The sequence below is a fragment of the Eimeria tenella genome, genomic scaffold (assembly GCF_000499545.2).
Source record: "Eimeria tenella Houghton genomic scaffold, Eth_scaff8, whole genome shotgun sequence".
Lineage (NCBI taxonomy): Eukaryota > Apicomplexa > Conoidasida > Eucoccidiorida > Eimeriidae > Eimeria > Eimeria tenella.
In genome coordinates this window covers 101,649-124,668 of record NW_013543455.1, presented here as the reverse complement: position 1 = coordinate 124,668, position 23,020 = coordinate 101,649, and the positions used below count along the sequence as shown (strand labels likewise).

At 53.9% G+C, this 23,020-nt stretch overlaps 3 protein-coding genes across 3 annotated transcripts; all 3 read left to right on the top strand.

Annotated features, from left to right (window-relative positions):
- Positions 1–1,478: 1,478 nt before the first annotated feature.
- ETH_00031225 (sybindin-like family domain-containing protein, putative) lies at positions 1,479–12,459 on the top strand (the record flags this gene model as incomplete). The annotated part of the gene is made up of 9 exons (XM_013378246.1): positions 1,479–4,395; positions 4,893–6,488; positions 6,609–6,848; positions 7,090–7,181; positions 7,281–7,355; positions 7,494–7,959; positions 8,320–8,420; positions 11,602–11,800; positions 12,269–12,459. The coding sequence occupies 9 exons, from the start codon at positions 1,479–1,481 to the stop codon at positions 12,457–12,459; spliced, it is 5,877 nt and encodes a 1,958-aa protein (XP_013233700.1).
- Positions 12,460–14,129: 1,670 nt separating this feature from the next.
- ETH_00031220 (uncharacterized protein) lies at positions 14,130–16,748 on the top strand (the record flags this gene model as incomplete). Its single annotated transcript, XM_013378245.1, has 3 exons — positions 14,130–14,221; positions 14,387–15,153; positions 15,349–16,748. The coding sequence occupies 3 exons, from the start codon at positions 14,130–14,132 to the stop codon at positions 16,746–16,748; spliced, it is 2,259 nt and encodes a 752-aa protein (XP_013233699.1).
- Positions 16,749–19,541: 2,793 nt separating this feature from the next.
- Positions 19,542–22,026, top strand: ETH_00031215 (uncharacterized protein; the record flags this gene model as incomplete). Its single annotated transcript, XM_013378244.1, has 6 exons — positions 19,542–19,708; positions 20,302–20,403; positions 20,510–20,660; positions 20,777–20,856; positions 21,083–21,248; positions 21,925–22,026. 6 exons carry the CDS (start codon positions 19,542–19,544, stop codon positions 22,024–22,026), a joined length of 768 nt encoding a protein of 255 aa, XP_013233698.1.
- Positions 22,027–23,020: the final 994 nt, after the last annotated feature.

Below are 23,020 nucleotides of genomic sequence, written 5' to 3'. Positions count from 1 at the left end.
AGAGACAGTCAAAAGAAGCAGCAAAGGGCGAAAAATGAAACGGAAAAGAAACAATGAGTCAACAAAGAGCCATGCCATGAACAGCAAAAACAGAGTCAAACAAAAAGACGCGATCAGACAAGCAGATAACGACGCAGGCAGAAATGTGACGAAACAGGCACAAGAAAAGGGAAATAAGCAGGGAAGACACAAAAAGGCCAGTATGTACAGAGACAGACACATGGAAATCAAACGGAAAGAACATGATGACTAGGGTCACGAAGTTAGCCGGAAACACAGAGACAAACATTAAATGAGGCGCAGAGATAGAGGTATATAAAATGCAGAGGGACTGGAACAGCATTACAAAACGAGACATTAACAGTGCGCGAAGGAGTGCAAAATTAGGGGAAATGGCCCGGAGGAGACTGCTCGTCGGTTTGTGCTCAGTCATGCATGTTTGCTACTGCCATAGCTTGCAGGCGGTGCAGACACGAAGGAAAAAGTAGAAAGGGATGATCAAATGAACAGTGGCAGGAAATGAAGGACTGATGAGACGACATATTTGCAAACGGGGACAGAGGCTGCGACGAGCAAAATGGCAAGCTAAACAGTAGCATGAAGTCGCAAAGTAAGATCTAAATGTACCACGACCAAAGGCCTAGCAAACAGTATGCGAAGTGGAGGAAAAATAAAGCATTTAGCTGAGGCGTGTGCACAAGCTCCCCAGAACTGTTGAAGGACTGACCTGCCTCTCACGCAGATAAAAGGCAGTTAACGCCGCCACATCTTGCGGGATGAACCTAAAGAGGTCGCAGCCACAGAAGAAGCAACTGTTCCAGGGAAAACCGGGATATCCTGACGAGACCAATCGCTAGGTCCACCGCTGTTACGGCTGCTGCTGCTGCTGCTGCTGCATATTTCGTTTCCTTCGTTTCTGCAACTGTTGCCGTTGCAAGAGCGGTAGCGCAGTAAGCACTGTTCACGTGTCCTAACCGGGGAAAATTTCTAATTACCAGAAGCATGCGGCGACGCAGCAGCGCACGAGGAGAGAATCCTTTCGGAAGGTCAGGAAAGGGAGTTGCATGGTGGCCACAATTCCTTCCTCGTCCTTTTCCCCTAAGTTAATATATGTGACTGATTATATATCAAAAATTCCCAAAATCCGTATGCCCTTGGTCTTTCCCTAGATGCAGGGGCTCCAGAAGTGCATGTAGTCAGCAGGGTTCGTCTACGGGGCCCACAGCAGTGGGCTAGTCTCTACCATTTACAACGCATATATTAAAATTTGGGTTTCAGGATGCGCTTTTAGAGCAGGCGTGTGTGTTTCTTTGTCTAGGGTGTCTGTACACTTTGTGGTGTTACCGCGTGTAGACTAGATAGCTCTCTGTAAATGTCAAGCCGCTCGCGCGCGCATCAAGAGTCTGCGATCCTCCTCTTCTGCGCATATTTCTGCATGAAACAATAGACTCAAATACCTTCGACTGAAGCATACAAAAATGCAACACAGAGTCTCAGGGCAGATTGGACACACAGCTCACGGGGCTCCACTATCCGCTGTAGGGGCTCCCGTTCCTGCTGTAGGCGCCTCTCTGCCGACAACGGTCGCCCCTCTGCCTGGTGTAGTGGCCCCTCTGTCTGCTGCAGAGGTCACTCTGTCCGCTGTAGGGCCCTGTGTGTCGACTGGTGGGGTCCCTGCTTCCGGTGCAGCCCCTCTGCCTGCTCCAGGTCCCTCCTTATCTGCTGCTCCGGGGGCCTCCACTTCGGCGCCCTCTGTGAATGTGATGCCTTCGGCCTCTCCGCCCAGTGGTTGCCCCGCAGGGCAGCCGCCTGCAGCCCCGGGTATGGGCACTCTGAACGTGGGTGGAGTGGGGGCCTCCCACTCGCCTGTACTGCCTGGGGGTTCTCTGATGCCTATGCCAGCGAGTGCCACTCTCGTCAGTTCAATACCTCCTCTGTCACTTTCTCTTTCACCCCTTGGTTCGGTAGAGGGAAGCTCCCTTTTAGCCGCAAGAGGGGCGCCGCAGGGCACTGCTTCAACTGGTCCCAGTCCTTCAGCTCTGCATCTGCAGCCCTCAGGCACCTATCAATTAGGGCCCTTAACTGCAAGCTCAGGAGCCGGCCACACAGCACCTAGGGCACCTCAGGCGCTTCCTTTGGGGTCTGCTCAGCCACCAATGGGAGGCGCAGCTGCAGCAGCTGCAGCAGCTGCAGCGGCGGCCGCTACGGCAGCAGCAGCAGCAGGGGCAGCGTCCATTGCCCCGCCCGTGGCGGGCCCTTCCTGTTTGCACTCCTTGACCCCTGTACAGCTTATCAGTGCGCCTGCTCCATTGCCAGCGGGCACAGTGAAGGTGCTCCCACTCAGTTCATCAGGGGAAGCCCCTGCTGCTGCTGCTGCCTTAGTGCCAGGCGTGGCCCACCCACCGTACAGGCATAACCAGTTAACAGCTGCAGGTCCATTGCAGGGAAACTTACAGGGGCCTCTTCAGAGCCTTTCTACCGACAGCGGAGCTATCCGTAGGACCCCACCCCTTGGGCCTTCACTTGCGTCCTCCCTGGGACAGGTGCTGTTTGCGGGGGAGCCGGCGGCGGCGCCAAGCCAGAACCAAGAGAAGAAACAGCAGCACGCCTCTGCCAGCGACGCTGCTTCTGCTTGTCGGTTGGCAAACATACAGAAAAACGTCATCACATCTCTGAATGATGATGTTGTTGCTGCTTTGGGGTCGCCAGGGACGCCAAAGGCTCCTCTTGTCCCCACTAGCAACAACAACGCCAGCAGCCTGGGCGAGCAGCAGCAACAGTGGCAGCAGCCAACTATGCAGCAGTCCACACAGCAGCAGCATGTACTATCTTTAGGATCGAGCACCATCGATAACCTGCTGCAGGAAGCTCCAAAGGGACCCCTCGGTTTGGGGCCCCTCCCTCAGGTATACGTACCCCCGAACCCCTTTGCTCGCTTGCCAGGCAGCACCAGAGGCGGCAGCAGCGGTAGCAGCTTCGACGCTCCTGCTGCAAGTCTTCCTGCTGCGAATGTTGCTGCGTTGCCGCCTTTGACACCCACGCCATCACTGCAACAGCAGCAGCACGCGCAAGCAGATCTGCTGACGCAGCACATGCAGCAGATGCAACAGCACCAGCAGCAGCTTGAGCAACAGCAACTGCAGCACCAGCAGCAGCAGCTCCAGCAGCAGCTGCAACAACAACTACAGCTACAGGCGCATCAGGACGCCGCTCCCAAGAGCGCTACTCCGGGCAACACACCATCACAGCAGCTCCTGCGGGAGCAGCAGCAGCTCTTGCAGCAAAAGCTGGAGCAACAGCAGCAACAAATACAGCAGCTGAAGGAGCGTATTGAAGCGGAGGAGATTTCGAGACGGTCGAGTTTCTCTTCTGCCAGCTCCAGCTCCACAAATAGTCAGAAGCAGCAGCAGCAGCCTGCACATGCTCTGAAGCAACTGCAGCTGGAGCCGCAACATCCGCAGTCGCCCGATCAGGTGGTCCCAGCGCACTTGGTGGCTCGAAGGAAGGAAGAGGAGCACGAGCTCCTTAGGCAGCAAAGACCTGTGCAACAGCAGGACGAGCGAGAGCCAGAGCCGCAAATGCAGCAGCAGCTGCAGCAAGCGGAACCGCTGCAGCAGGAAGAGAGCCAGAGCCTGCAGACAGAAGAAGTGCCGCAGACAAATGCCCAAGAGGTGCCCTACGACCAGCAGCAACAGCCGCAACGACAGCAGCAAAAGCAGCAGCAAGGACAACACCAACAACAGAAAGTGCAGCATCAACAGCAGGAGGAAAATATTCTGCAGCAGAACCCATCAACACAGAAGCAGCAGCAGCGTCGTCGGGCCTTCGAAGATCTGTGGGCGAATCCGGAGCAGGTGCAGCCAGGGCCGCAACCTGTGCAGCAGTTGCAGCAGCAGTCGCAGCAGCGCTCTGTGCAGCTGGCGATGCACAAACAGCCGACGCAGCAGGATGCCCACGTACTCCAACGGCAGCCATTTTTTCCTCCTGAAGTCACGCAGCAACAACAGCTGCCTCAACAGGTGCCTTCAGGGCCTACTCCTTCTTTGCGGACAAACAGGAACTCCGAACAGCAGCTGCCAAATGACCAAATGCATCAGCAAGAAGTGCGGCAGCAGTCGGAGCAGGCTTCGCAGCAGGAAGACCCCGGCAAGGCCTCACGTGGAGACCAAGGGATGAGTCTTCAGGAGCGATTGCAAAAGCAGCCTGAGCAGCATCAGCTGCAAGAGTGGCAGCAACTGCAGACAAAACAGCAGCAACAGCAAGAGTTGCCTGAGCTGCAGTGTGAGCAGCACCAACAGCCTGCGCAGCAGCAGCAGCAGCAACTGGAGCAGCAACCGCCTGTATCAATATCGTCGTGTGTTTCTGAAGTAGCGCTTGACGAGCCGACTTCTCTTGGTACGCTTTGTGCTGCCGCTTCCGCTGTTGCTGCTGATAAAAGCTGCTGCGTGTGTCGCTGGAAACGGTGGCCAGCAGCAGCGTCGGCTGCTTGGGAAGTTCTGAATTGCTTGCTGGTGCTTGTGCCGTTCTATCTGCTGCGGTGTTCCCGTAGAAGCGTGTCATTTTTTGTCCTGAGGTCACTAAATACAATCTATTTACTAGACTGCCGTTGAGTGTCTGCAGCTAAGAAGCTGCCAGCACATCGCATCAATTTTGCCTGTCTTTGATTGTTATTCCACTTTTGCTGTAATCTGCATGGAGCGGTCGCCTCTCATGTTGACTTCCGTTCATCTATTTGTGTGTCCGTTTTGTGTGTATTTCGTGTCTTGCGATTCTTTTTTTCCCCTGTCTCCTATGCATGCTCGCCTTTTTACTTTTTCTGCCTTCTGTCCTTCATCACTTGCATCTCCGCATCATCTCTTTCTATTTTTTTATTCCCTTACTTTGCCACTCAGTGTCTCCTTGGCAAGCGGACCCCGCCTGGCTCTTTGAGGACTCTGACGCGGCGCCCTTTGGGCAGCCAGTCACCTCCACGGCAGCAGCAGCCGCAGCCGCTGCTGCTGTTGCTGCTACCGCCGCGACCGAGGCGCCAGACAAGGTTTGTGCTAAATTAGAAACAAGGCAGAGCGGCTTGGCAGCGGATGAGCAACAGCAACAACAGCATTGCCAACAAGGACAGCCGCGACAGCCTGGAGGAACCGCTGCAAATAGGAGCCCTCCAGTGACAGCTGCAGAAGCGGGAGCAACGGGAGCAACGGCAGCAGTGATTGCAGTGGCAGCGACGGCAGCGGCCGCAGCAGCTACTGAAGCACTCTCATCGGCGGATAGCCACAAAGCAGCGGCTCTCATTGCAAAGGGGCCTGCCGCCACAGCAGCAGCAGCACCAGCATATCCCTTCTTGCATAAGCAAATGCATACCGACCACACCGCCGCAGTGCCTGCACCGCAACTCGTCACTGATGCAGCAGCACCCGCGAACTTTGGTGCAGTATGGACTTCGCAAGCAAACCGTGAAGCAGCAGCAGCAGCAGTAGCAACGCCGATAGCACCAACAGCACTCGGTTGGGTAGCACCGGCAGCACCGGCGACAGCAGGAGGAGCAGCACTTGGCGGAGAAGCAGCAGTCACCAATCTAGAGTCAGCAACAACAGTACCAGAAACCAAAGCAACTGCAAGGCACGTGGTATACATTAGACACGATGTAAAGGCTACAACAGAAGAGTTTCATCGCATGGGGCCCGGAGGGGCACCTTTTGCTGTAAGCAGCGGCGGTCTTTTCTGCTTAGCACAAGGCACTAAGCTTTCTTGCTGCAGCACCATGGGATTGCTGATTGCAGCAGAGAAGGACGCCCCCGCCAGTGCTACTGCCAGTAGCTCTGCAACGCCTGCTGCGCGGCTGTGTCAGCTGCTGCTGGAGTACCCGGGACCTTTGGGAGCCTCTGATCCCCGCACCACTTCTGCGCTTATTTCATTTTTTAAGAAGGCAGTTGCTTTTAGGATGCCGCAACAGCAGCGCATGTGTACTGTCCAGGCTACGGGTCTGTGGCAGCTGCTGTTGCTGTTGCTGAAGCACAATGGCGACATCGCAGCGGCATCTCAGAGACTCCTCCACAGGAGTGAAGTGCAATTTGCAGTCGAAACATTAGAAGCCGAGATGCAGAACGAACACCAGCAGCGAGAGCAGGGGCTGCCTAACAGCAAAAGCGGTACCTGCGGTTGTGGTGGGCTGGGAGCTGTGGGCAGGCAGCTCTGTTGCGGCGATGCAGCAGGGGCTGCGAACACTGCAGGTGCATTGGGGCTGCATGCGCATGCTTTGGCTGTTGCCAATGCTGCGGGAGCTGAATCAGTCGATGTGGCCCTCGCAGGTCTGGCTGATACACTACAAGCTCCGTCAGCCTCTGGTGCTGCACTGGCGACCGCCGCAGCCGCGGCTGCTGCTGTAGCAGCAGCCGCTGCTGCATGCAGAGGTGGTGCATGCGGTGTCTGGGTAGCAGCCCTTGAGCGTCTGTATAGGGCTCTGGGCAGGGCCCCTCTCCCCGAGCCCACTGCGGGTAAGGAGGTCCTAACACAAACTCGGCTCTTGCATGCTTTCTGGGGAGCTTAGGAGACTTCTAGCAGGCAGCGTATACATGTTTCCTGTCGTATCTTTGCTACTTTTCTTGTCGCTGCAGAGGCTGTGCGCGGGTGGCTATTTGTTGCGGCGAACTGCTGCAGCGTTCTGGGGCTACAGCACCCTGCAACACGGCAACAGTTGCTGCAATTGGGGCTGGCCCTGCAGACGCTCGCGCAGAAGGACCCCCAGGCAGCAGCTGCAGCAGCACCCTGTGGCGCTGCGCATGCAGCACAGATTCTGCTATTGCTCGCGGGGGAGAAGCCAAGCGAAGAAGGAATAGGACACATTACTCTGCTAGGTTTGCTGTTGCTGCTTCTGCTGCTGCAAGCGTTTATGCTGCTGCCATGCTTGCTTTCGTCGTTGCATCTGGTGCAGCTGTCGAACCAAAGATGAGTGAGCTGGTGTTACTTATGCGCGACGTGGCGAGGATGGCGCAGCTGGCGCCGCGATGCAGCTGCGGCGATTGCAAGAGCTGCTTGTAATTGTGTAATTGCTGCTGCCACACACATGAGGTTCTGCTGCTGCGGTTTCTGCGACAGGGGGATGCTCTGGCTCTCCTTTTCTGCAGGAGGCAGAGCAGCTCATACTGACGGAGACCCTTGAGTACATTTTGAGACTGTCTAATCCTCAGGTGCGCTTACATCTACCCGTGCTGTTGCTGACGCCAGCATGCCAGCTGCCGCTGGTGCAGCAGCATCATTTTCTGTGTGCTGGTATGCTGCTGCAACAGTGGGTCTACGTACATCTCATTCCTCATAAAGTTCGTTTTGCGGCTCTTCTTGCCGAGTTTGGCCTCCTCAAGCAAGTAAGCTGCTGGCAGTGTTGCAGCCATTGCTGCCAGCAGGTTAGCTTTCTTGCTGCTGCTGGTGCCACCTTAGGTATGCAGGACGGGAGTCCTGCTTTGAATTTGCCGATGCATTAGAATTTCGTGTCGTTGATGTAGGCAGAGAGGTACTGTGAGTATGCTGCTGCTTCCCTGAGGGCACAGCCTCAGGTGAAGGTGGATCAACAGCTGCGTGAAATGTTGCGACAGCAAATGCAGCAGCTGCAGCAGCAAGAACGAAACTCTCTGCTGCAGCAGCAGAGCAGCTTTTTGACCCATCTCCGTCGAGAGCGCATACAGCAGCAGCAGCAACAGCAGCAGCTGCCGCTCCAGGATTCAATATCTGGCGGCTCAAACGGCGTGGGACAACTTTTCGGGCAGCAGCAGGTTAGCAGCAACAGCAGCAGCCGCAGTAGCAGCAAGAAGAACAAAGGCGACAAGAACAGCGGCAGCGGCAGCTGGTTGGGAGGCGTATTTGTGGGCCTCAAAAAGGCTGTGCTGCCGGTGCTCGCTGGAGAGGAGCGTCAAATAGGAGTTGAGAATACATTTTATTACAACAAAGAAAAACAGAGATGGGAAGAAAGAGGTGCTTGAGAGCCTGCTCCTATTGCTGCTGCTGATGCTTTTGTTGCTGTTGCAGCTTCTCATGGTTGTACCTCCCCTGGCGGCAGGTGTCCTCGTGGTTGCTGCTGCCGCTGCTGTTAGCTCTGCGGTTCCAGTATCTGGTGTTCCGCCTGCTGTTGATACTTTTGTGTCGCAGCCATTATCGTCGCTGCTGCCGGTGGCTCTTGCTGCTATTGCCGCCGACTTCAGTGGCTGCAGTTTTGCAAGTGCTGCTCACCATCGTGGTGCTGCTGCTTGTGTATCTCACCACTGCTCGAATATGCTGCTGCTTTGCGGATCATGCTATCTGTATGTCGTATTATTGATTATGCTGCTGCTGCAGGCAAAGAGACACTGGACGAGCTGCAGGAAGAGCTGCTGCAGCAGGAGCAAGCCCCTCCACCTCCACCAGCAGCACCCCCTGCGGCTCTATCTGTTCAGACTGTAAGGGGCCCTGGCGTAGATAGGAGGAGGTTGTACGTGAACCCTTTTGGGGGCCCCCAAGGGGCGGCGCCTCCTGGCGTGCGCTCAGTGGAGGCCTCTGCGGGTCCTTTGGCAACCCACAGAGTTGGTGCTCCCGTGAGCCCCACATTGTTATCGAGTGGGTGCGGCGCTGCGCATGTTTCAAGTAAGATTTGGGGCTGATAGGGTGACCTAAGGCTGCTAGTGTAGGGTGTATTGTTCGGGTAAGGGTTGCACAATTTAAAAACTTGTGGAGATTGCATGCTGCAGGAGGTTCCAGCTCCAATCCCATTTCATTTCCATTCGGTACTCCTCCGAAAGCAGCCGCTGAGCAGCAGCAGCAGCAGCCTTTGTTGGCACCTCCTTTGGCTCCGCCCGCTTGTCCGTCTTTTTTGCGTTGAAATCCGTCTATGCCTCAGCTGTTTTGTGGTGCATTTGACATAATGCGCGGGTCATTACTTTGTAGTTTTAATAGCTGCAACACGGAAAAATCTGAACGGGAGGAGCTTCAAGGCCAGAAAAGCCAGCATCATATATATATATATATATATGGACTTACTGTTACCACAATCGCAGCATCAACGGCAAACGGAACAACAAAAGCAACGGACACTGCGCTTGTTTTTTGCTGCAACAACAGTTCCAGCAGCAGCGTGTGGAAGGAAAGCATTTGCTTCTGTGCCTCACTGGTTCTACAGAGGGGTTGATTTCTCTACTTTTCACGTGCACCGTTCCAGATCTAATGAAGGGCCTCTTAAGGAAGGACCCCAAAAGCCTAATGCTAAGACACTGCAGCATTGTGACGTGAGCTGTGTGGCTGCTCACGCTGCAGCACCTCCGCATCGCCTGTTGGCGCCGCGGCCCTCGGTGGACAGAAGCACTTAGTAGTCACATCATGTCGTTAAGGAGGATTGTACGCTGCCTGCAAATGTTGCAGTGGCGGCAATTTATCCTGTCGTTAAGGATAACGGCACGCTGTCTGCGTAAGTTGCAGTAGCGGCAATTGCAAGAGTCTCATTATCTGTGGCAGAAGCACCATCAGCAGCAGCACACAAATGGCAGTTTGCTTGCGGTGCTTGTGAATGAGACTTTGTGCACGTCCAAGTGCGTGGCCCCGTCGAACGCTAATGTATAACTGTAGGGTTTTAGGAGCTCCACTGCAGCGCAATCGCATCAACAGAAGAGGCAGTGGGAAGATTAGGTGGAGACATGCAAGGGGGAGAACGTTAAGGCAGGAAAATGGTAGGGGGAAGAATAGTGCGCGCACTTGAGGGGGAAGACGTGCAATAAGAACGAGAAGAAGAGTACAAGCGGGCAATCCGTAAAAACGAGGCACAACAGGAGCGCTCAATGAAGCACGGGAGCCAAACTCGACTTCGGCGTCCCTACAGGGGGCAACCGCTCTTAATGAGGCAACGATACGAGAAAGCATGGGGGCTCAACAACGCTTTCAAGTACTAGCACATACCAAATACGGGGTGACACACATGAACAATCTGTCATGCTTGAGCAATGTGTGTGCGCAGACCACGGACATAAAGAGGCCGGTGGGTTGGCGAGGAGTGCCCCCAGAATAACGAACGTGCTTGGTGTCGACATAGGGCCGCGCCCCATGCATCACTTTCCCTTAGGCACTGCCTCGCCAATAATGACGCACGAAATGAGTCCATTGTAGACAAATTGAGGGGGCCTTTTCGTGTCATCCATGAGCTCGGGCTTACTTCGTCCCCTCTGTGGATAGTGTGTCGAGGGACCTATCCGTTCTTGGGTTACGCTCTAACCTTAGTCTTCTGAACTGCGTTTGAGAGCTTCAAGCCATACTGCACCTGTTAGGGTGGCTGTAGACTAGCTGGCTCGCATCCTCACTGGAACCTTTTTTTGTCGCAGCCCCTCTGTAGTGCGGATTGGCTGATATGACATAAATCAGAAGTCTTCAACTAAATATTGTTCGGGACACATACAGCAAAAATGCTAAATGCAAACGAGGTACCTACTGATAGACTGAATGGCCGAGAGGCACGGACTAGGCTGGATACACTCAACCTACGATCACTCAGTGAAGCCCCCGGTCAGACATGCGGAATGGAACAAATACTGTGACAATAGACAGCTAAGTTTAAGGTGGACGCCTCTAAGTTGGAGGCGTACAGCCAGATTTGAAGTGCAGGAGCCCACACAACCTAAGCCAAGTGGTATGCGCTTAATCTGGGACGAGCACTGAAAAGCAGCATAGCAGTCTTGCGGAGCAACTCCAGATAAAGGCAGAATACAAGAAACGCCGTAGGACTGTTACTTCTGAACGATTCACCAAACGCCAGTCTCAAAAGTATTCTACTGTTCAGTGTCTTCCGTTTAGCACCAACGCTAAGATCACAAGCTCACCTGCCACGCTCATCATTTTGGAATGATGTGCTTACATTGTAATAATTTGTGTGAATATGTACGCAAGCAACTCACTGAGCATTCTGGGAATCGCCTGCAGCGCAACAATGGTACATTGCGATGAGTCGGCGTTGCCTGTTTGCTACTGGCTTGAAAATTCATGCTTTCCTCAATCTAGTAATCATCCCTCTTCCCTTATCTGCAACCGTTAACAAGAGGAAAACAAATACCGGAAGTAATTAATCAAACGCTCTCATAGGAGAAGAAGCCGACTTTGGGTCTGCATTTGGTGCATGCATATACACCACGGGGTGCAGAGCCATGCTAGATTTTCTATAACCCCAGAGCCCCACTGGCAGATTTCTAGATTTTGCACGCTCTCTTGATATTCATCCCGCTACTTCTCTCATTGCTCCTTCTCTGGCACCCGCATGGGACCGTTTATCCTGGAGTGTGAAGTCAGCCGCTTCAGCTAGCGACCGAAAAATGTACTCGTTGTTTATAAACAACAAAAACGGCAGTTTGGTATTTCAGCGCGTGCGTGCATGAGCCTCCTTCACGGTCGCGCGCAGCTAGGCACAGCTGTTACTGATCCCGCCGTTGCCGTTGCAATACTCGTCCTGCTGTTGCTCTTCCTTCTATTGCTGCTGTATTTGTTGTTGCTGCAGCTTGTGTGGTTCTCTGCTCCTCTCGCTGCCTTTTGCGCGGTCACATTGGTACACTGGCATTCAGCTTTTGTCTCAGATTATTCTCTTGCTCAGGGATATATGTTGCGCTTCAGAACTTCAAAGAGGGGATAAGTGTGAAGGCTAACGACGCAATCCGGCAAGCCTCAACCTTTCACGGCTTGTCTGAGATAGCAGCGCAGCTGTCTCCTTTGTCTTGCTTTTCCTCAAGTGATTCATCGTCCATTCAGCCAAGGGGCATTTGTCTCATCGAGACCCCCCAGTTTAATGTGCAGTGTCTGGAGACACTAACAGGTGAGATACGTGAATGCTCTTACAGAGCCGTTTCTTCTGTGCGCGTCTCTTCTGATTCGTTCCTGTCCTTTGTTTGGTCTCCTCTGTATCTGGTTGACTATGTCGTGTCGCCTTGCCTGCTTTATATGTCTGTTAGTTCACCCTATGTTTGCTTGCCTGACTCCCATCTGTGTAGCCGCCCCTTCTTTGCGTCCGTCTCTCTTTTAGCTGCATCTCTCCGTCTATGCCTGCCTCTGTTTCTTTGCTTGCCGTTGTGCCGCTGGCAGCGGCTCAACGCCAGCATGGCTGCGCTCTGTCGCTGGCAGCACCTGTCACCCACAGCAAGGAGTAGAATGCCTGCAAACACAAACAACACACATATGGGGGCCCTTACGGGCCCCCACATGTGACTTTGCATAGGCAGCAGCAGTATACGAATTGCTGCACCAGCACCTGCATTTCAACGGAGTCTGCCTTTGGGTTCTTCAGGCCTGAGATTTGTGCTGGTGGCAGACCCCACGCTGTCTCGACAGTCGGTTGAGCAGTGCCTGCGTCGGGTATACGTGGCGTACGCGGACTACGGCCTGAAGAATCCCTTTTACGACATTGACATGCCCCTGAGGTGCCCCCTTTTCGAGCAAGAAATAAATAAAATATTTGCTGAGTACATTCGATCCTAAACGCAGCAGCAGCGGCGGTGGCAGCAGCGGGAAGCATCTGGGGACAAAACGGAAGCCAAGGAGCCGCAATAATACGCAAAGGGAGAAGCGCACAGCAGCAGGGGCTGAAGCTGTTGCAGCAGCAGGAACTGAAACCACTGCAGCAGCAGTGAGACCAACAAGCTCAGCAGCAAGAGGACGCGCTGCTGCTGCTGCAGCAGTAGGAATTGTGGGTGGAAGATGGGTGCGTCTATGGGCGTGTTGTCCGCGTATACGGTTTTGATATCTGGTTGTTTGTTTTTCCTCTACTGCGGCATTGTGTTTTATTTCAAAGCCGATACGTTCAGCCTGTCGACCGAGACGCAGCAGCAAGCAGCAGCAGCATGCTTCCTAGCGGCCGCTGTGTACTTGTCTATCCTAACTTTCCTCTTCATCACAAGATCAGACAGCAAACGAGTGCCGGAAGCCCTCAAGTGGAGGACCATCAAGCAAAAGGCGAGAGAGATCACCAATAGACTCATAGGCTCCCCCAGAGGGGGTCCATTGAGTGCTCTGGCTAGCCCCTCGCAGTCACGGAGGTCCCTTTCCAGCAGCAGGCAACAACTGGAGTTGCGCCCCCTTGTTGACACGCCCCCGAGAGAACGCTGGTGAGTTATGGTTGTATAGTCTGCCACGGAAGTGCCTGCTACTGCTGCCTTACGCAGCAAAGCACGGCGGCCACTGCTCCTTTGATATGCAAAGATGCTGCCGCTGGAGCAGCAACACCAATGCATATTCAGCCGTCGCTGCTGCAGCTAGTGAGATTTTCAACAGCAGTGGCGAGGCTGCAGCTGCCGTTTTCGAGAAAGCCTGTGACCCAAAGGATCAACACACACCGCCGCACTGCGCAGTTGCGGCCTGTGTTTGTTGCCCTGCGGCGAGAGGGCCCAAAAGCTCAAACCCAGTTGCACTGGTGCTGCCTAAATAATCTATATTTTGGGTTGTTAGTTCGCCCCCCATAATCCCCAGCGTCTGAGACAACGTCGACGCCCCACATGGGCGTGATGGCCTTGTGTGTCTGTCCTTTGGAGACACTCAGGTGGATGAAGTGTCTGCACACGTGCAGAAGCCCAATAGTCGCAGGATTTTTAGAGCTTTTGTGTCGGCGAGACAAACAGAGAGAATCCGCGTAGCCATTTCGCCGTGGGCTTCGTTTCTGCTTGCTGGGCGGAGGCTCACGCTGCAGACAGTCGGTGGTACAGCCGAAGGGGCAATGGGCAGATCACGCTCTGCGCCACATCCGATGTACTTCATATTAATTGAAAACAACTTTGTAAAATACTTGGAAGGAAGTGTGGGGTCTAGTTGCTGCCATGCAGCTGTAGCGACGCACCAGCTCTTGCAGGAGTCGCCCAGGAATGCCTACAGGGCCCTGCTGTCGATTGCCCCAAGACTTGCTAGCTATCGATGGGGGCATACTCTGTTGCTTGTAAATTTATATTCAATAAACATGTCATAGCAATTATTTTCTGTTTTTCTCCCTTTGTTGTTGCTGCTGCGTTGGGGAGGGGTCCTCCCCTCCCCCTTCTTCCGGCGTTCACTTCTGGCACAGGGATGCGAACCAGCGGCTGTATCTTCTTGCCCCCCGAGCGAAATCTAATTCTGTTTTTTTATCCACCTTTTTAAATCTAAGAGCATTAACCCGAACAAAGATGCGTATCCAACATCCGCAGCCCCCGCGGGAGTTCAATAGGAAAGCGGGGCCCCCCGACGTGGAGGGGGGCCCCGAACACGGCGACAAAGCGTGGGCTTCTGGCAGGCACCTGACATGCTTTGAGATACGAAGACGGTGCTCGCAGATAGCTGGCTGCCTCGGGGGGTCACTGCACGGGCTCTGCCGCGTACGTGTGCAGCTTTCCATGCCCACAGTCTTACTGCTGCAGCTGCTGCTGCTCTTGCTTCATTCCAGAGTCATTACAGCAGCAAATGCCTCTTTATCCGCTGCAGATGGGACAGAGAATCCTCGCTCTCTTTTCCCTGCCCTGCCTGCCAAGGAGGCTCTCGGCCCCCCACCTCTCGACTTCGTGATGATGACATCTGACGAGTGGGGCCCCCAGGGAGGACCCCCAGGGCCTCACGAGAGACCTCCCGGTCAAGAGACTCTATGGGAACTCAGTGACGAACCGGAGCGATCACAGCCAATCAAACCTCTGGAAGAACAAGCAGTGGGAGCTGATACCAGTGCCACTCGTCCCTCCAGTGGTGCTGCTGCCGAAGAGTCATTGCAGCAAGTGCAAGGGCCAGCGGCACCTCTGCTGCAGCCGCCGCAGCAGTCCCGGAAGACAGAGCAGCGGCAGAATGAGCAGATAGTCCTTCTGCAGCAGCAGGAGGCGCGGCAGCAGATTAACTCCGCTACTTCCTCCCATTCCCTATACGAACGAGAAAACCCCGGGCAGCAGCAGCAGAAGCAGCAGGAAAGGGAGGAAAAAGAAATGCAGCATGAGACTGAGCCTTTTGGGAAGGATGCGTGTGCTGCGGCTTCCTTCCATCTGCACAAGCAAGAGTGTTACGACCCGCTGAAGGCTGCCCTCGAGAGCGCAGCAGCGGAGTCCCTGCTGCCCTCCCTAAGGCGCTATTTGGGTCTGCACGCAGAGCCCCCACCTCTCATGCCTTTCTTCTTGGGTGGCCCACGACCCCCTGTCCCATTTCTGCTTCCCGTAGCCACAGACACAAAAGGTGAGCAATGCTGCTGCTTCTGCTGATGCTGCTCTCTGTGGAAGGAGCTCACACAGTCCTTCGTAAATTTCTGAAGTTGTGTCAAACAACTGTCTCGTGAAGGCTGCAACTTTCACACGCTAAGAAGGTAGATTTGCGAGGGCCAACCGTGCGCTGCTGCTGCTGCTGCTGCGCTGTTTGCTGCCGCTGGTGCAGGTGACCTCTTGTCCTCCGCCCTCAAGGGCGGTGTCATTCGGGTGGGGCTCGTCGGGATTCCCTTTCTGCCAGCCTCCGTGCGTTCGCTGCCTCCGCAGACGCAGCAGCTTCAGCAGGAACAGCGGAAGCAGCAGCATGCGCAGCAGCAGCTGAGACCTACAGGGATATCGTTTCGGGTGCTGGAGGCCGCTGTGTCGCTCTTGTCCATGAACTACTCTTCGCTTATTCCGGGGGGTGGGCCCCTACGGGTGCAGTACTTGGCTTACAGCAGCAGAGCTGCCCTATATGCTGCTTTGAAGAATGGGGGCATTCATCTTACAGAGCCTGCTCTGCCTTACTCTACTGTACAGACAGCTTGGGGGCCCTTCCCCTCACTCAAGCTACACGCAGCGCTAGCAGCTCCCCCACAGACCAGATCGACGGCACACACAAGCAGAAGCAACAGCAGCAACAGGCAGCAGCAGCAGGAACAGCCACACAATCCACAGATGCAACAGAACAGCAAGCAGGAGATGCAAGCCAAGCCTGGCGTGCTTGGCGGTGGAGACAGAGGGTATAAAGCGCGCTGGTTTTGGGGTTCTTGCGTGTTTCACTCGTTTGTGTCTGCGGGTGCCTCCTGGGGTGGGGTTCCTGTGTTGCTTAGCCTGCAAAAAGGTTTGGAAGTGCAGCGGGTGCATGACTTAGCTCTGCTGCTGATGGGGTTGGGGATAGAGAGGCCCCTGGTGCTCATTGAGGCATCCTTGCCCGAGCTGGCCGATATTGTTTCTGCTGTTCTGCCTAAAAGCACAGTGTACGGCCTGGTGGACATGACCAGGCTGGAGGGCCCCCTTCCAGACCCTACAAAGCCGGCCAGCAACATACGGTCCGGGTCCCAAGAGCCTTGTCCCAGGGCCTGCGTATCTCATCGAACGACCAGACTAGGCGCAGCTCATGCTGCTGATAAAGGGGGCTCTGAACGCAGCCACAATAAAGATAGGGCTCTCAACCCCAGGGGCTGCGGAAGAGGTCAGTCACCTCCCAGCCAATTGAGAGGCTCCAGGCTGCCAGGTGGAGTATTACTGCTGTCGCTGTCGGAGGCTTTAGGGACTCTGCACGAAGGAACTGCTGTCGCTTTGGTTCATACAACGCCTTTGGGCGAACTTTTGGGCGGCCTTTATATTGGGGCTCCTCATGGGTCTCAAGGAGGCGGAGGCCCACTCACGGTGGCGGGTGCCTTGCCGTGGTTGCTGGAAGCAGATGCTGATTTGGTGCTCCCTCTCGCTGCATTCTACAGGAAGCATGATGGTCCAGACTGCCTACTGCAGGACCCTAGGGAGGAATTTGCTGCTCTTTCTGCCGCTGCAGCAGAAGCAGCGGCAGAGACACGGAGGCTCTTCCTTATCCCTGATGACGAGCTTTGAATGGGAAACAGGAGCCTTTGTCTATGGGGCCGCCAGGGGCCTCTGTATTCTCCTGGGGCTATGCTGAGCAAAAGGTAATGCAGCCACTCTCTAACGCAGCAACAGCGGGGCAGCCACAGCAACAGCAGCAAAAAACATCCCCAATGTGGAGAGTGCTCAAAATGTAAACCCTCCTGGCGAAGGGACGCGCAGTGGGGGGCCACTCCTACGCCCGCAGACTCGTCCAGGGAGACTGCGAAGACGTCTCTTCTTCCTTGAAGAACGCTTACGAGGGTCCCCGCAGAGAGGGGGCGTCTCCTTGGGCCTTCTTCTTGTTATAAAAGCCGTGGTTGCTGCAAGCTTTGCAGCAACGAAACGTGCAGCAGCAGGTGCTGCTGCTGCACCTGTTGGTGCAGCAGTTTGTCAAAGGTGTATCTCTGCTTCCTATGCGGGGTCATATGTTGGGGTCCCTAAAGGGGGGCCGTTTAAGCGAAGGCGGGTTGGAGGGGCGCCCTAAAGGGGGGCCACCGCCGGTATCTGTGGTTTATGGGGGACCCTGCCAAACACACTGGGTCGCCTTGTGTGTTGCTAGAGGGGACGAGATGGTCTTTTTCTGAGGCCCTTCTGACTTGTTATATGTTTGGGGGTCCCTTGCTGGTGGGTTTCCCCTTGTGTTTGCGTCAAGGAGTCCCTTGCTGTAGGGCCCCGTCTCTTGCAGTGTTTGACCCACTGGGGTGCAGTCCAAAGAAAGGGGCCTTCTGCGAAATGAATGAGACAATTGCAATTTTTGTTGGGATAAGTGAAATATAGAACAAATATATGTGGAGGAAGAGGAGAAAAATATGGATGTAGAAAGCCTGAAACAGAAAGTACACACAGCTGCAGACAGTGGCACAGACACAGATGCACAGAGACATAGGCACAACCTGCACCGGAAGACAGTTGCACAGAGATATATTCACAGCCTGGCAATGGCTCAGTAAGAGAGGATAATCATAACCAAATATTTGACTCAAGGGAGTCGCAAAGAGGCAATGCCAGGAGCGGACAGGAACCGAGGTAGGCAGTGAGGAAGAGATACGGCGGCCAGAAGAGGGGCGCGCAGGATGGTGAAGAAACCAGTAGACAAAGATATGGACAGGGGCGGCCCAATGAGTGGAGGAAGGTAGAGAGGTGGGCACAGAGATATCTAAGGACGGACAAGGGAATGCTATGAGGCATGGATAATATAAAAAGAAAGAGCAGTGGCCCAATGCTGCGCAATGCAACACAAGATTATACACGCAGTAGGACCTTCGAACGTGGGTAGAGGCCCACATGGTCTACGTATATACAAAACTTCGGTAGTGCAGCTGCCGAATCCTTCGGTGCCTTCCTCAGTTAACTCATTGAGCTGAGCTCTGTAGGGCTTTTTAAGGAGGGCAGTAAACACCGTCGATTTAAGTCACCGTTGGATGAAGGCATCTCTGGAAGCCGCAAAACCAATGTGTATGGACGATCATGGCACAAAGAGTTATGCCATCTACAAAGAGGCAAGCCTGTACACAGAAAGACTCACAACCACCCTCCTCACATTCTCACGGCAGCAAGAACTCGGCACCAAACACGAGTGCGAACCTTATTCTTGCTTTTTGCCCTGAAGTGACCTTCAAAAAAACTAGCCGACGTGACCTTCAGCAAGTTTTCTCAGGGAAGAAGACACGTGGACTTAACAGTGTACAAAACCCAACTTGGTGGTTTGTCTGGCTGAGCACATGAAGGGCTGCCCATTACACGTTGTTCGGTTTTGCCCGAATGCCTAGATATATTTGCAAACAGAAGTTTTGCAAATTAAAACCCTTAGCCCTAAGGTATTAACTAACTAAGCCCAAGTGACCCTAGGCAGTTGCTGTTGAGGTCTTGAAACTTAGCTCCCTGAACCGTAGCCGTCAGGCATAGCACACATTGCATACAGATAGTCAAGTGAATTAGTGAGAAAGAGAAATATGAAGGGACTTTTTACAGGTGTTCTCTAATGCGGCAGCTTCCTATGAGGGGCCGCCATGGTAGCCGCCTTTACCCAAAGCAACTGGCGTTGGCCGTTTGTGAGGCCATTTGTGTGGCTCATATGAATTGCATTGTTCCTTTTTGTTTGGTTTAGACTGGAGATCTCATGTTTGAATTGCTTTTTACGAGGGACGATTCTAAACCAAGATCTCATCAAACCCCATTCTGTTCCTTTCTGTTGAGCCCTGGGGCCCCGCGGGGGCCCTCCTATATGTAGAATAGAAAACGCCGGCTGGACTGAGTTCACAGTGCATCGAGTTGACCTCTCCTTTTTTTGTCACGCTTGGACCCTCACGAACGGTGCCTTGTCAACTCTTCCCCGTCGGGCAGCGCAAACATCATACAGGCGTGCAATGGCGCCACCTGGTGAGCTGTGGGAACGGCAACAGGACACAGGAAAGCCACAGAGGGTGCTGCTTTCAAATTAAAAGGGACAGCAAAGGCACATAAACAAAATGCTTACCAGAGGAAACAAAACGAGCGACAATATTGCCACCTGCAGTTGCGGCGACGTCGGCGGCAGCAGTTCTTGCTGTTATTGTTGCCATGCCTGATTTTTTACAAATAGGATTAGAAGATGGAAAATTGCTTGGCAGTCCTTCTCTCAGCGCTCTGGCTCTCCAGGAAGAGATCGGCAAGCAATCCCTTGATCCCGAATTCCAGTTGCCAAACGCTAAATCTCAAGTCGTAAACCGCAGGCCCTGAGCAGCACACTCCTGACGCCGGGACAAAGCTATTAGCCTGTGTTTTTGTGGTGGGCGTAATGATATGTCTGCCTTCGCGTTCATGTGGTCAGATGTAAGGGAACAAATAAACAAGAAGCTAAAGGAGGCACTTGAGGAGAAGGCAAGAGAAACAGAAGCGACCAAATCCTTCTTTGTAGAGATGGAGGCCTTAATTGCGCTCCGTGATCCAGCCCGACAGCGCCAAGGACAGTAAGCTCAGCAAACCGTGCCTAAATAAAAACCTTTGGTCTGAGACGAGGGCCCTACATCAAAGGGACTCATAAGCGTGGGAGGGATATCACAAGTGGCTCGCAAGGTCCTTGGCTGCATCTGTATGCTAAGATAGGGTGTCGAGTCGCTGCCACTTGCGAAAAGGGATTCTATACAGGTGTTTCAAGAAGCCGAAATGGCATTTTGATGCCTTTCAACGAGCCGCGGGAGGCTCTTAAGAGGCAGGGGCCCCCAAAACATCGGGGGTGACCTCGTAGCTGGTACAGTACATGCAAAAGAGGGCCTTTGTGGGGTTGCAACTGTTTGGAGGCCTCGAAAGACTATGTTAGGGCTTCAGTGGCTCCTGCCAGCGCCCTTTTTCTTTCTGTACAGACACTGCAGCGGCCACAGGGCCCCCTGTTGTTAGTTGGTTAGGGCTGAGGGACCCTCGATGCACCATGTTTTCTTCCGTTAGTTGGCCACTGCCTCGTGTCTGTGTGGTGCTCCCTTCTGCCTCATTTCTTGGGTGCTGTTGAACCAATGACTACGTTTTGAACCTGCTTTTGCCTCTGTGTTTTCTCGTCTTTCTCTAGGGAGGCAGGAGGAGACAAAACATCTATTGTCGATAGAGTCTCTTGCGGTATCCACCATCTCTTCAACTCTTTCGAGCACTCACAGCAGCAGCTACAGTGCGCGTAAGTGCAAATGCAACAGTGCCACGTCGAGTTCAGGCAGCCGCCGCAGTAACTGCCAGCCAACGAGTCGTATGATTAGCTGGTTGTTATTGTGCTCTGGCTGCAGCTCCGAATGCATACAGCAGTTGCAGAAAGAGAAGCAGCAGCTGGAGAAGCAGCTAATGGACGCCAGAGTTGCTCTAAGGGAAGCGGAGGCGGAGAGACAGAAGCATGACGAGACGAAAAAACAGAGGGATGCCTTGACGGCCCAGACGGAGGTGCGGCTTTGTTTGATCTTTGTGTTCACATTTGGAGCTGCCCTCCAGGCTTGAGGCGGAGGGGTAGGGGTTCGGGGCTAAGGGCCTATGGTTGAGGGCTTACAATTTGTTAGCAGGCTCAGCAGCGGTCTCTGGAGCAACAAGCGTTGCTGATCGACGGGCTGAAGCAACGATGCTGCACTTTGGAGGCTGAGCGGTAAGTGTCGAAGACCAGCTGCTTTTGCCGCAGTAGCTGCTGGTTCTTCCGCAACATTTGCAAACGACGGCGCATTTTTAGCAGCGGGAGCACACAGCAGCCACAGGCTTGTTCCTCGCAGCGAGTCTGCGTGCTCTTTATCGTCGCTCTGCCTCTGCTCCGTCTGCTGCTTTGGTCAGAACTACTGCGACTCCTGTTTTTTCTGTTGGTGACGCTGCTTCTGCAGTCGAGACCTCGCATCAATGCAAAGCACAGTTGCAACAGGTACTTCCTCTTCCTTCCGGTCGTTGTTTGCTTCTTGGGGCGAAGGGATACAAGAGAGCCGACAGAGACGCGGCCCTGACGCAGAGACGGGGGACGTGATGGCTTACACTCTGGCTCAAGGACTTGAAGTCAGCGACTGCTAATGCTTGTCTGCGGCGGCTTTTGTGCTGGCTCTGAAGCAGGAGACAAAAGGAGCAGTAGCAGCAGTAGTAGCTACTGCTGCTGCTGCTCTCTTTGTCTGCTGCTTCTGATTTTGTCTGCTACCAGCCAGCATCATTGTCGCTTTAGCTGCCTACAGAACATGTATAAAATGCAGCTTTCTGCTCGTGAGAATTGCTGTTTTCAGGATGGCTTGAGGACCAGGCACCCGCCTGAGAGGAGGTGGTGCTGCTGCTTCAGAAGGCGCCGCTACAGCCGTTCGTACAGGTGCAACATACAGTAAGTACCGCGATAGGTAGCCTGACGGACCTTCAGGGGCCTCCACGGATATGCTGACAAGCAAGAAACTTCGAAGTCATGAAAGGGTCGCATATAACAAGAAAATGGGCTCTGAAGACAGCATCTGGCGTTATGTAGAGCGCGACAAGCAACATACTGGCGTCGAAGGGGCCCCCGGGGTCCCTTGTGCACGACGTACGGTATTTTGCAGTGGATGCCCAGAAACCCAGGAACAAGAAGACTGCATGAGGCTGTCTTACACTTTTTTGCTACCTTAGGGGGCCTTCTGCTAGTAACTGTCTCAAAGAGCCGCAGTCGGAGTGACGGCCAGCAGAGGCCCCGCCGTCTTTATGCTGCGACTCGCAGACGGAGGGTCCGTATTTGCAGCTTTACAGCGTTTTATGCGACCAGTTCCTCTTCGAAGCTTTGTCTCTTCGCATGCCTGTTCCGTCATTCTTAGTGCCCTAGGCTTCTTCGTGCGCGACTCAGTCTTTTTTCTGTACCTAGTACCTAGTGTGTTGCCTTTCACTTTGCTGGGTGTTCATGCCAGCGGCAGCACCCAGATTGCCACTACCTATTAAGAAGCCTTGTGAAAATGTGGTTCCAGTAGATAAGGGCTCAGCGCACAAACAGGACTCGGAACTGGAGATTAGGGGCAGCAGTGCTCAGCTGAAGTGGCGACAGTACTCCGCCGTCTTCCGTTTACGCCCTAGGTGATTTGTAAGGCACCTGCGTACCTAAGACATGCAGCAGGAAGCGAAACTTCAGGGAACGGGGTGGAAGGCTCTTCAGTGGAGCAGCAACAGAAGGTAGCTGCACTCTTTTGCCAGGCCCCATTGGCTTGTGGCCAGGAGGAAGTGTGGAAGTCCGTTCACCTGCATCAGTCTCGAATGCTTACAAGCATTATACGCTGCTGTAGATAATTTCGCGCTTGAATGTCCCTGGGGATTCTCAGTTGTTGTTAATTGGGGTGGGGTGGAGTTGATCTGCCTGGAATGCACCGGGAGCTGTTCTTAGGTTCCATGGGGTAGGCCATTGCTAGCTCAGAAGAGAGATGACAGTCTCAGGAGCACTAGAAAGGCAGACTGGGATGCCTGCTCGGGTGGCGCGTATCCACTTCACAGACAGAATAACGCCACCAGCGTCCTGCGACTACTGGTTTGGCTATTCTTCCATTCTCTTGCTGTGGTGTAGGTATGTCAACTGGCTATGCACTTACCAGTACTGAGTTGTTGGTCATGGTTTTGTGGGGTGGCGTGCATCCAATATGCATAGCAAAGCCGTCGTTGACGGTGAACCGTGTTTGGCGATGTATATATATTTCATCTGTTGGGGCTCACTTGGACACTAATTGCTGTATTCCTGGAAAAGTCGCAGCATGTACTTGTAAAAAATTGTGTGCATTCACCCAATAAGGAAAAAACGAATCTCATGCAACTCCAGGGCTCCAGTCGGCACTCAG